General features: G+C 41.0%; 1 protein-coding gene across 1 annotated transcript in view; it reads right to left on the minus strand.

Moving 5' to 3' along the window:
• FRMD3 (FERM domain containing 3) overlaps window positions 1-13337 on the minus strand; it is an 81032-nt gene that overhangs the window by 63073 nt on the left and 4622 nt on the right. The window contains exons 2-4 of the mRNA XM_019555326.1: window positions 11850-11983; window positions 3954-4051; window positions 1727-1850 (exon numbers count right to left, since the gene is read on the minus strand). Of these exons, the coding sequence (XP_019410871.1) occupies window positions 1727-1850; window positions 3954-4051; window positions 11850-11857 (230 nt within the window). The 5' untranslated portion in view covers window positions 11858-11983. The remainder of the gene's footprint in view (window positions 1-1726; window positions 1851-3953; window positions 4052-11849; window positions 11984-13337) is intronic.

A 13337-nucleotide genomic window follows, 5' to 3' on the forward strand; every position in this document is an offset into this window, starting at 1 on the left:
CAGCCGCACCTAGCCTCCGGGTTAGAGAGCAAGGGCTTGATTTGGGAACCTCGTGAACCAACAGACCTCCTTTAGTTTATGACTTTGTGAAACAATAAAAGTTTTAAATTGAACATCCAGGTCTGAGCCTGTGCTTAATTCAGTCCTTATATAATTTGGCATCGAACTCACACAATTAGCTGGTCTAATATGAGACTTAGCATGACTCTAGACTGTTTTATTAATCACATAAAATCTTTATGTTGTTTAAGGGATAGTGTTGACAAAAGAAATGTATAGACTCCCGGAACAGAAAAAAAGGAAGGCTCAGCAACAATTGCAGCCTTCCTTTGAGCTAAGGTACAACATTTTTTTACTAGGAGTACTGAACATACCAGCTATCCCTGTGACAGTGGAGTGTTCTATTTTCATACTGTCCCTAAGGCTGTGTTCATGGATAAACAAAACTCCTGATACACATCTTGACCTGTCTATCAGAGCAATGATATTTAAACTTTATTTAAATCCTTCAAAGAAGGGATTTAGAAAAGAATTCTGGTTTTCAGTCCCCGCAGTAATAACCAAGTAATATTTCTGCATAATAAGATACACTGTATGTCTATCAAAAATAGTAATTACTTAATTGTAGAAATACAAAGCAAAAGTGAGCTGAGTTCCTTTATGTCTTTCAGTAACAATCATTCTCCCTCCTCTGCAGCATGGCATGCAGATTACACTGTTCTGTTCAAACGACCATATTCCTTTTCATTCTGGTTTGTGGAAATGGGGGTTGCTTTCTGAACTTGTGAAATTTCACCTATATACCTCATATAATATAATCTGATGTGTCATCAGCAAGGACAATTCCCAAGGAATGTTAACACTGCATTATGCAATTAATCATTTTCCTGTGATTGCCTACCAAATTGTGCACTGTATCTTTTTCCTTTAAGAGGGTTGCAGGATTGCCTTTACTACTACTGTCCATGTTGATTGCTACTGTCTGTATTATTCCTAGGCAGTCCTGAAGGGGGTGCGCTTGCACAAAGCAGATCTTCTCAAAAGAAACAGGCAGCTTCACCTCTGAAGCATATTAAATGGAATCAAGAGAACAATTTTTATTTGATCTAATCTTCTCTGTCCCATCTGTAAAGGCAGGAAAAAGGAAGCCTGTGGGGGGGCAAAAGTGCCCTGAATGTAGCCCGTTCACCCTTCTAAAAAAGTTCTCTCAATATACATCAATATATCTTACCATCATTTACCATCGTTCTCCCATATATGCTATGCATAGTAAATTATATCAACAGCTAAAGATACCAACAAAACAACATTAGGTAAGACTTAAACTACAATAGCAGTAACTAAGTTTATAAATATCAGTATAAGAAGCTCTGGATGGTTATCAAAGTGCTTACATAAAGATCAGAGTCATGGGAAAGACACACCCTTGCATTGCTCACAACAGCTCTCATAGGGTAAGCGACTCCCACTGATATAGCCATACATTTCATGCCCAGACATGCCACAGTACCAGTTTGATGCATGCATGTAAGAGTTAATTATGATTAAAATGGTTTTTATAGTCCTCTTAACATCTTTAAAATGACAAGTGTACAGTACTTTGTACAAGAAGAATATCTAAAATACATATTAAAAGTGCAGAGGATAATAACTTAATGTAGTCTATATGAAAACAGACCCAAATTAATTGATTGCTGCCTCTTTCACAGGCAGCACTCTAAATTACCTGAATTCATTTTTATGCATTTCAGCTATTTTTCTTTCCAGCTTTTGTGATTGCTTGGGGAAAATCTTAAAATCACTGATGTAATTTTCTGGGTGTTCATCAGGATCATAATCGCCAAGCTCAGCTAGACAGGTCAAAATGCAAAACAAAATAAAAGAATGAATTAAAATACAAAAACTAATGAAGTAAAACATAGACAGCAAATGCATTTCATCCAAGAGAGAGATTTCCAGGTATCATTGAGAAATTTGCCACATTTAGCAAGAGCTCAGAAAACCATATTTCTAAAGAAAAGCCAGCTTGTTGTATTCATGATGAAACTAGGATATAAAATTACATGGAAGGTTTGTTCCACTCAGTGTAGTAAAAGTTACTACTACACAAACTGCTTCCCACCCAGTAAATGAGTTTTGAAGTGAAGTTTGGATTTTTGTAGGTGAGATCTTTTCTTAGATGAACTGCATAGTTGGGAGACATTTAGACAAGCTTTTGGGCACAAAGTGCCATTTGCACTGAATTAATTACAGAAGTAATTCAAAATTGTTATTTGGTTGGTAACAAGTTCTGAAAAAAAGAAAATGGTTAAAAAAGATCTTCTACCACCATTCATTATTCTGGTAATAAGCAGTTAATAAACTGACCACACCGTTTGTAACAACCTCTTCTTTTTCCTTCAGCACTGAAATATTCAGTGTCATTCTTCTTGACACAGCAACACAGAATTAGCACTAGCATTTGACTTTCACAGGAGCTTCTGGACACACAGCTCCTTTGAAAATCCCACCACCTCCCTAGGCAATCTGCTGCAGTGTTTAACTAGCCTTATACTTGGAAAGTTCTTCCCAATATGCAACCTGCATTTTTCTTGTTGCAATGTATGCTCATTATTTCTTCTCCTGTTCCTAGTGGATACAGAAAACAAACCAATTGCCATCTTCTTTATAACAACCCTTTTTGTATTTGAAGACTATTAGCAAACCACCCTTCAGTCTTCTCTTTCCTGAATTACATAAACCATTTCTTCCAACTGTCTTTCATTATGTCATGTTTTCTAGACCTCTAATAATTTTTTTTGCTTTTTCCAAAGCCTTTCCAGTTTTGCCATATCTTTCTTGAAATGTAACAACCAAAAACAGACATAGTCTGAAGGACCTCCAGTTTTCCTCAAAATTTGGACTTTAAGGACAGGCCAGGGGGGCCAACACAGGGATCCTATTTCAGTAATTGTAAACTGAATCACCCTCCAATACTACTGGTATGCCACTGTCACCTTCTGTTTCCTTCATGCTCATTACTGGGTTAACAATCCCAAACAAGCTACTATATCATGCGGTACTCCTTAGCTTTACTAATTTTTCTAAGCCTACCTTTGATTGGCTGCCAAGGGAAAAGGAAAATAAAGACAGTGCTCCTGGAGAGTGAGGTGATCATCATCACAACTGTACTTTTCAACCTCTGCTTTGGGATCCATCACTCAGGCTTCTTGTGTCAGAGAAATGCCATCTGAACTTAGTGTCTAACAGGGGTGTGCAAAATGGACCGTATTCAATTCAGATTTGGCCCAAATAAGGGACAGTGATTAGATACATTGATTCAGATCACTGTCCCTGATTCAGTTCAGCCCAATCTGAATTTGAAGATTCAATGCTGATTCAGAGAACCAGCACTGATTCGATGCTGATTATGTGTCCACCACTGAGCGCACAGGCTCTGCCCCCGGTTCGGACTCCAGGTGCCCCCTAGACCCAGGAGGCACCAGTCGTCAATCCGGGGGCCCCCTGGCATGCTCCCCAATAGACCTGGAAGTGGAGCTGGAAGTGGGGAGCCCCCCATGCTCCTGTGGGACATTCCATCCACTCCACCATCTCACCGTTCACAAGCCCCCCTGGTACCTTGAGCTATGTAGAAAAAAGATTTAAAGCTGTGTCTGTGTCTGAATCACTGAACTGATTTGAAGGGTTCCGATTCGATTCGGAGAGATTAAAGGGTCTCCTGATTCGATTCAGAGATTTGGCTGCTGAATCTCTGCCAAATCAAACCAGGGACCAACGCTTCGCACAGCCCTAGCGTCTAACACATTTTCTCTGCTCTTTAGTTCCTATAGAACTGATTATACTTGTATGCAGAAATGCTTTGAAATATTGTCCCTAACTTTTTGCTGTTTATATAAAAACATCTCTCTCCAGATACGGAAAAATCTTCCCAACATACTCTTGGCTGCACTTACCTTGGACAATACAGGCACCCAGGTAGGCAGCATCAGAAAAAGAACACAGCAAACGACCATGGAAAATGTCCCTTTTTAGCTGAAGATACAAAAGGTACCTGCAATATTTTTAAAAGTGTGTTAGAGTAAGATGTGACACTGTTTCATATTTTATTTAGTTTCTCACTGAGGATGTAGTATCACTATGGTCAGCCACTCTTGGCATTTCGTTTGCTGCCAGAAAGGAAGCAAAGTGAGAGGAAAAGGAAGGTGTGACCTCTGAGGAAGTAAGACCAGATAACTGACAAACGAGAGTTGATTTTCCCCTAGGAAAGTAGAAAACAAAAAAGGACACGACTTTCCTGAAGCAATGTTGAAAACCACTATATAAGATGCATCCTATTACAGTTGTACAGAGTGTAGCAGGAAGCCACCTTTGTTTCTCCCCAAAATCTCTGCCCTGTGACAATTTGATTAGGATGGGCCCAGCAGAGGAGACACCTTACCCTATCTCTTTAGGTAACCTGAGCTGGATACATTCCTGAGAGAGTGGGGAAACCTGCTCCCTCTGCCTACTGACTGGCATCACATACCTGGGTGAGGGGCTTCTACCTGGTGGGCTAGAGTCTGCCCGGCAACTAGTGATGTATTTCAAATTGGTTGGCCGACAGCCAACTGGAGTTGGCCTCCACTGGACCAAGTGAATGAGGTCACAGGGGCTATATAAGTTAAGACTACCCAGGAGGAGGAGGGGGACTCAGGCTTAGAGAGGAGCTTTACCATCTGAAACTGGCTCTCTCCCCCATTACTCATGAGCTAGGAACGGCCTGCCTCCAGAGGAAATCTCCAACAGCCTCTGGATGATGCTTGTGAGTAGGCTACTTGAGATCTGGTTAGATATATAGCTGACAGTAACTCAGATGCGTATACCTCAGCCAAACTATTTTGCTCTATGGGATTTCCATGATATCGTACCCTATTTTCACCCTACCCCTGTAATCAATGAAGTTCTCCTTTGTGACCGGTGTAGGAGACTTATTGAGGGGTGGGTCTAAACTATGCCTAAGAGGCCCCTTAGGTCTGCGGACTAAAGGAGATTTTCCTTTTTGGCCCCTGATTTGGGGAAGTGCCCCAAGTGCCTGTACTGGGTCGAGTACCCGTAGGACTATTAGGCCTGTGTTTCCCCGGGGGCACAGGGCCGAGAGAGTCCCTTCTCAGGGCAGTGGCAGCTTACGTTACCCCCAGGCTAGCGAGTGTGCTCCAGGAAGGGGTCAGCCAGACGCAAGGCACCCCTAGGGAGGCACTCGGAGCCTGGAAGGTGGTCAGGCGCAGGGAAGTGGGTGGCTCAACGCCAGAGTGCCCCCTGCTGGCCCACCACACAGTGGACACAATAATGACTAGTTGTCTAAAATTAATTACAGTAATACCTTCTGCTGATCATCTGTTCAGACTAACCCTAAATATTTAAATATTGGCAATGTTATGCAACCTCCCCCCTTCAAATACCAGGGACAACGGAAAGAACATCTTGCAATACAGTGGCTACTGCTGTGACTTCCTTTTCTTTATCCTTCCAAGTAAAACTAAGATGCCCTAGGACAGAACTACGTGATTGGGTGCAAGGCACCCACCTGTGAGAGTTCTAAGGGATTCAGCAATGACCTGGAAGATAGGATGGAGTGCACCTTTAGCAAGGTTGCTAATGACACCAAGCTGGGGGAGTACTAGACACACTGGAGGGTAGGATTAGGCTTCAAAGAGACCCAGACAAATTGGAGGACTGGACCAAAAGAAATCTCAAAAAGTTCAATAAGGACGAATGCAAAGTCCTGCACATAGGATGGAATAATCCCATGCTTCAGTACAGGCTGGGGGCTGACTGGCTGGGCAGCAGCTTTGCAGAAAAGGGTCTGGGGGTTACAGTGGACAATAAGTTGAATATGAGCCAACAATCTGCCCTTGTTGCCAAGAAGGCTACAGCACACTGGGCTGCATTAGTAGAAGCATCGCCAGCAGTCTGAGGGAAATTATTCTTCACCTCTCTATGGCACTGGTGAGGCCACATCTGGTGTACTGCATCCAGTTTTTGGGTCTTCACTACAGAGAGGATGTAGACAAATTAGAGGGAGTCCAGCGGAGGGCAACAAAAATGTTTAGAGGGCTGGTGCACATGACTTCTGAGGAGAGGCTGAGGCAACTGGGCTTAGTTAGCCAAGAGAAGAGAAGACTGGGGGGGGTTTAATAGCAGCTTTCAGCAAAATGAAGGGTGGTTCCAAAGAGGATGGAGCTAGACTGTTTTAAGTGGTAGCAGATAACAGAATAGGCAGCAACTGTCTCAAGTTCCTGGAAGGGAAGTTTAGGTTAGATATTAGGAAAAACTCTCACAAGAAGGGTAGTAAAACACTGGTACAGGTTACCCAGAAAGGTTGTGAAATCTCCATCCTCGGAGGTTTTGAAGACCCGGCTAGACAAAGCTTAGGCTGGGATGATCTAGTTGGGAATGGACCTGCTTTGAGGAGGGGGTTGGACTAGATGACCTCCTGAGGTCCCTTCCAACCCTAATTTTCTATGATTCCTTGCTCTCAGAACCTTTCACATTATAAAAGAACTGATCAGTGTAATCACCTCCTATTGGTTGTACTACACACAGCAGCAAGAGGAGAGGCATGTCTTTAGGAACCCTGCCTCCTTTTTACCATTTTACCCTAGGGGACTTGCCTTACCAGACCTCAAGTTCAGTACTACCATCAGAAACAGATCATCATTGGACCTGAGCTCTCTTGTAAGGCAGCCAGCTGGTTGCAGCTCTACCATTCAGCTGTCTCATGCCTTGTGGGAAAACAAGCCATTTGAGCACAGCTGCAGGCAGCTAATCAGCCAGCAAGGGATTTCTGGAAGTATACATACAACCAAAATCTTTAAAACATACATCGACCAGGAGACAGCCATTCCTACCAGGAGCTTTAAAGGTATGCCTCAAAAATGAGGCTCAAGTGTCTGTAAAGCAACACTAGCAGCAAACATCAACGCGCAGATCTAGTTTTATGTAGCTTTGTGCATACTGAATGCTTGCTATGCCACAGAATCTTGCCTGTAAATGTATAAGGGCTTCTAGCATACAGCATAACTCAAAGTTTTAATCCCTCAATAAAGAGGATGCATGCCTCCTCCCTACTTGCTCCAAACACACCACAAACAAATAAAAGCTCAACAGAAGACTATGTGGAGTTCCCTGAAAAGTGACCTTCGTTCAATTTAGAGAAGTCCTGGAGGTGTATTATAAAGACAGACATGACTATGGGACCCTTGCTTTGTGAGTCAGTACTGCCACAATGGTTGTGTTTGTTTTTTGGTGCTTTTTTTATCACGTCTAACTGATGTAATCAATATCCAGTCACAGCTCACTAATCCATTTTTAAACTCAATACTATTGGAGCTCAGGTGGATTTCCAAAAGAGAAAATCTGTTCCCTCTTACTGAACTGAAGGTCTCAGTGATACAAAAAATCCTTAATCTGCAACAACAACCTGTGAAAATAAGATGTGGTTTGACTGCTTTGGGGCAAACAAGCAGTATCTAATCCTGTAACTTTCAATAATCCTTTTCAGTGTGCAAATCAGTCTGGGAGCAAGAACAAGTCTGAGAGAAAATTTGGGAAACTTTATTTTCTGGTAAGGACTGAAACACATCCTAGAGGTAGTTCACTGAAAAGCTAGCCAACTAATAGGTCTGCTCTGACAGAGTCAATTAATGATATCTGAGCCCAAAGGTGGAGTAAAGTGGGAAGTTTACCCAATTACCTAGATTCATATCAATCTATGAATCTAGGTAATTTTGGAACCAAAAAAAGTGGCCAGGACTCTGGACAAACAACATTAATCAAGCTAGCTCAAACCTATCCTAGCATATATCACATGGAGACCACTTAAGGTCAACAGCAATAGCATCAGCAGCAACATTTCTGGGGCAGCAAGAAAATTAACACATGTTTCTTACACATTCCAGTAGAGGTATGTAAAAGGAAGAGAGGAGGGCTGAGTGGTGATTTTGCATGTGGTATATTCAAGCAAATAGACCAATGATCTCTAATCCTAGTCAACAGCAGTACCTTTAATACACCTGTTTATCCAAAAGTCTCAGACAAGACAAACTCAAACAAGAAATGCAGTTTCTATTTTCCTAAAATAAAATTCAGATGACACAGTTTTGAGGTCCTCAATCCGTGACAAGATTAAACTGTTGGCACTAACCCTAGCTGTTTTCAACATTCCTCTGTTAAAGAATAATTGCTCCAAATATCCCTGAGTGTACTGCTTCCTTTTGAAAACTGGGAAGACAACTTCTTATTGTCACTGACATAAAGCATAAGGCTGATTTTCTGGAAGCAGAGATAAAAAGAAAACTAACAACATATTTTATTGTACAGTTTTATTACTAAAAGCCTATTTGTCCTATAAAGATATTTAAATTGATTAGAAGCTTTCTGGCACCAAATTAAGTCACTCCAAGATTTATATAAACATAAATATAGGAGTAGTAGGAGAATCTGTTAGGCTCTGGGGGTTTTTTTTTTTACTAATATGATTTTTGTTGCTCTATAACTATCTTGATTGAAAGTGGAGCAAATATTTAAAAGTCCCTGAATGGACAAAAGTGTGAAAATTAAATACAAAATAAATTTCCTTAATAAATAGTGAGAGCCCTATTCTCTGTCTGTTTTCTCTCTTTTCCCTGCCCCTCGTCCCTCCCTTTAAGTCATTACAGTTTTGGCATCTAAATGGCCTACTTTAAACCATAAAACTTACTGAAGCAACTAATATGAAACAATAAAAACTTTTCTACAGCCACTAAAACTGTTATATGGGATGTACAGTGTTTTGATGCAAAAATAATTATCTGACAAGAATAGGATGTACTTGAATCCTAATTCTTTTATAACACAGGTACAGCTCATGGAGTTCACAATGTAAAATTAATATCAATAATTATATGTTCTTGTAATCACATTTAGAATTCATTTCTCAAAAGCCACATAAATATAATCAAACATGCCAAATCTCCATGTACTCCTTGACATGACCTTCTCTGATGATCCAGAGGTAACAGAAGCAACATATAAATTCAGGAGAAAGTTACGATCCTATAATTTACTGTTTCCCCTGACCTGAACAGAAGCTGAAGAAAAGTGCTCATCTAAACATCTGTCTTCAAACATGTGAAATACAGTATACTACAGTTCCCTTGAACAGATGCCTCTCTAATTCCAGCTGAAGATTTGAAACATCTTGACAATTCGTTTGTAACTCTGCTCCTATGCACGTTCATTCTGAATCTGTGTGCACATTTTTAATTCTTCTTATACAAAGGTAGTTAAAAAAAAGCACCAAAATATTTAATTAAAAATTACAATTACTTTGTAATTTGGTTTTAGAAAGCATTTCCCCCCTCCCCAAAAATTGAAAAATATTTGCATAAAATTTCCAACCAAATGTTAAATATTTTCATATTTCTTTCTTCTTTTCTGTCTGAAAACACAGGCCACCAGTAAAAATCAATGGCATATTTATCTTTTTTTAAGCTTCAGAAAAAGAATTAAAAATGTATATTTGTTTTCCTAAACTTAACTAGTTCACATTTTCCTGCACTGGTATACAAAACAAACATAATACACAGGACACAATTTTACAGATGACTAAGTACCCACCACCAAAAGAAAGTAATGAATCTCAATGTATCTAGTACAGAAGAACTTTTAATTATACCAAATAGTGAATTCTGTGCATCAGCTTTTACATGAATGATAGTTTGTATTCAAACTCATTAACCTTTCAGAATTCACAAATATTTTCAATTAAACCATCAGTCACCACAGTATTCAGACATGCCAGGATTTTCCCTTAAAATACCTGTCAGTCACTTAGGGCTACATCTAGGCCACACAGAAAATTAAGGAAGAGCAGGATGCTTCCTGCCTCCCAGCATGATACAACCAGTATTTGCCATCTACCCCAAAACAGGTGAGTGGGGAGTAGATGGAGATCCCACATCTGAGCTGGTAAGAAATTGGGGGTTACTGCCTCAGGGGATGAAGTGGCAGTAAGACCAGGAAAAGAAATATGTCCAAGATATATGATTTCTTTTCTGTGTTGTTCCTGGGACGATGCAAAATCCCTTACACGGCATTCACCTTCCACAGCGAGAGATCACCTCAGCACATTGGCTAGTTATTTAACTCTTTTAAAAATTATTTATTTAATAATTATTTACTTATATATATATGTCACCAGCGTTTTATGTTCTCAGCAGAAAGCTCTGCTTGTTTTCCCCACATAAACTAAAGGAGCAGAATTTTGTTATTTTTCTCCAACACTGCAAGTACTCCCTTATTAAACGATTAAACCTTTTCTCTTTACTGAGATCTTACCCTATGCATCGCAAAATTGCTGAATTCATGCATGACCTTGCTATTGAACTCAAGCCAGAAAAGCTGGTCATAAGAATATGTCTTACATTTTGACAATACCTAAGGAGCTAAACCATCGATTTTATATGCACTAATACTATACAAATTCTATATGCACATTTTATATGCACAATCATTTCAGTGCTGAAACATAGCCATCTCTCAGACAGAAGGCAGCAGCCAAGTGGAAAACTATCGGGGAGTACACAGCACAGTGGAGGTTGAAGAAACTGATGGCCAATGCACCAGGAAAACCCTTGCTCTTGTATATAAAGGGCAATGGGATGCCTATGCAAAGCAGAATCAGAGTTTTTAAAGGTCTTGTTTGAAAGATCTCCCATACAGTAAACTGCATGGAATGAAACTTACCTTCCTTCGACAAAACAAGAATAGCAACTGCGAACAAAAAAAGATAGTTGGGGGAAAGGATTTTTTGAAATAGAAGAGGTATCTACTCTACAGGGGAAGATGCTCTTTGGGCTGAAAGCCAAGTCACATGCTCTGCAATAGATGTAGTTTAACCTCTGAATCGTCTAGTGTCCCATTTCAGCAAAAGTCCTAACAATGCCCAAGTAATCAGTGGTGCAACACAGATACTTAAAAGCTATCTACTGCTTTCGTAACTTCACTCAATCAGGAAATTTGTTTCTGTGCCTTTGAATGCTATCTATAAAATAAGAATACTACTACTTCCCTACAAACAAAAGTATTGAGCGACTGAGTTCCTGGGTATCTGCATTAAGGAAATACTATAGAAATGTCATCATTTCACTCTGGACTTTATGAACTTGACTGCTGTTCAGAGTTTGAGGAATAGCTAAACTGAACTCATCTACTTTGCTAGGGAATGTAACACTTCATTCAGTTAATAAAATATGAAGAGTCAATAATAGAAGATGGAGGAGTAGCAGGTAGCTGGCTATAAGAAAATGCAAAGCCTGAAACACCATTTAATAGTCTTACAATGCAGATAACCTGTAAAGGACCATAAATGACCAGGTCACTGCAAAGCTGGTCATTTCTTCTTGCTTTTGCAGCCTAAGATCATTATTACCTGCTCTGAAAGCCAGAGGTATAACAGGGCAGCTCCCAGAGGACAGGGAAGCTCTGCTTGGAGCAGCACCAGAGGCTTGCTGCGCTGCTGGCAGTCATGGCATGGCAAGTCACCAGCTGTGGCAGCAGCTATTATGGTGCCCCCAGAAGCAGCATGTGAGGCTGCTGACTGGCTGCACCTTCTCAGTTACACTACTGATGACAGCAGTCCTCATGTGTCACACTGCACATCTAACAGGTTCTTCTTGTGACAAACAGGTAAGTGAAATTGGCAAAACAGTCATGAATAATCTGCAAGCTTTAAGAGTTTTATGGAAAAGACATCAGATTGTAGCTTTGTTCTCATCATGGTAAATGAAGCCAAAGGAAGGAAAGCAATAAAGTATAAACTAGAAAATGACCTTAACATCAGTTTTGAAGCTCAAGTCTATTTGGATGAGTTGACAGATAAGCAGGAAACTTGAGTTTCAGTCAACTGTGGAAGACTGATGGGTCCCCCCTCAAAGAGATATGAAAGGACTTCCAGTTCAGTTACCTATAATTTGTAAAAAAAAAAAAAAAAAAAAAAGCATATAAAAAAAATACCATCATGATATCAACACTTGCTTGTACAGCTACCGCTCCCTTCCACTCAGCTGTTGGCAATGTGATTTTCAGCACTGAAGTAAACCAGGGTGCTGTGAGACCCTTGTAAGAGTGCTGTGGAGAGCTGTTCAATACGTTAGTGTTATTAGGTGCTCACACACCTACACATGAATCACAAGATAAACCCAAAAATTTCAAATGCTACACACCTCTACAGAGAACAGGCCTTAGACCACTGTTAGCAGAATTAGCCAATGCTTCCCTGAAAAGCAAATATTCTACCAGTGCCCTGAATACACCAGCTCAGTTCTAGTTACCTCAATCATTTCTATACAGCCTCAACTTTTTATCTTCAGGCAAGATTACCAAACAGATGGTAGCAAATAAGATCCACAAACACCTGACCTATCATATCTTACACCCTGCCCTGTTTGGTCCCTGGCCAGGTCATGGCATAAAAACACCAAAGAAAGCAAGGTTAACAGCCTTCTTTTGGCACTGAGCAGAGATAAACTATGATGTAAATACTACTGACCCTATCAGTAGTTTGACATTCATGATTACAAGCAGCACATTGTATCACCATATTACAATTTCTCATTCATAGACAGAAGAACAGCAACTGATCGGTAAGGAATGGATTTAAGTGCCAGGTGACAACCTTACTAACTTTACCAGGCATTAAGAGCATCCAGTGCCTGAAAGTTATAAGTAGGGACCTATCGAAATCAAGAAGGCAGGATGGCAATTTTGCAGGCCAATTGTGGTACCCGCCACCACTCTCTGCTGATTGGCAGAAAGAGACAGGGCCACACAACAGGCAGCCCCCACAGCCAATCAGAGATGGAGGAAGGAAGGGGCAGCCACCATCTTGGTGGGCTGGAGGCCATGAGAACTGCTGGCTCCCTGACTATTACTTTGGTAGTAGTTAGGGGTGGGCAGATGAGAATAGGATGGGATTCAACACCGACAAGTGCAAGGTGATGCACCTGGGGAGGAACAACCAGCACCATACCTACAGGCTGGGGAACTCCCTTCTTGTCCATACAGAGGCAGAAAAGGATCTTGGAGTCATCACTGACTCCAAGATGAACATGGGCTGGCAGTGTGGGGATGCAGTCAGGAAGGCCAACTGCACCTTGTCATGCATCCACAGGTGCATCACGAGCATGTCCAAGGCGGTGATTCTCCCCCTCTATGCGGCACTGGTCAGGCCACAGCTGGAGTACTGCGTCCAGTTCTGGGCGCCGCACTCCAGGAGGGATGTGGACAAGATGAACATGGGCCGGCAGTGTGGGGACGCG

This window comes from Crocodylus porosus, unplaced genomic scaffold (assembly GCF_001723895.1).
Source record: "Crocodylus porosus isolate Cpor-Errol unplaced genomic scaffold, CroPor_comp1, whole genome shotgun sequence".
Taxonomy (NCBI): Eukaryota; Metazoa; Chordata; order Crocodylia; family Crocodylidae; genus Crocodylus; species Crocodylus porosus.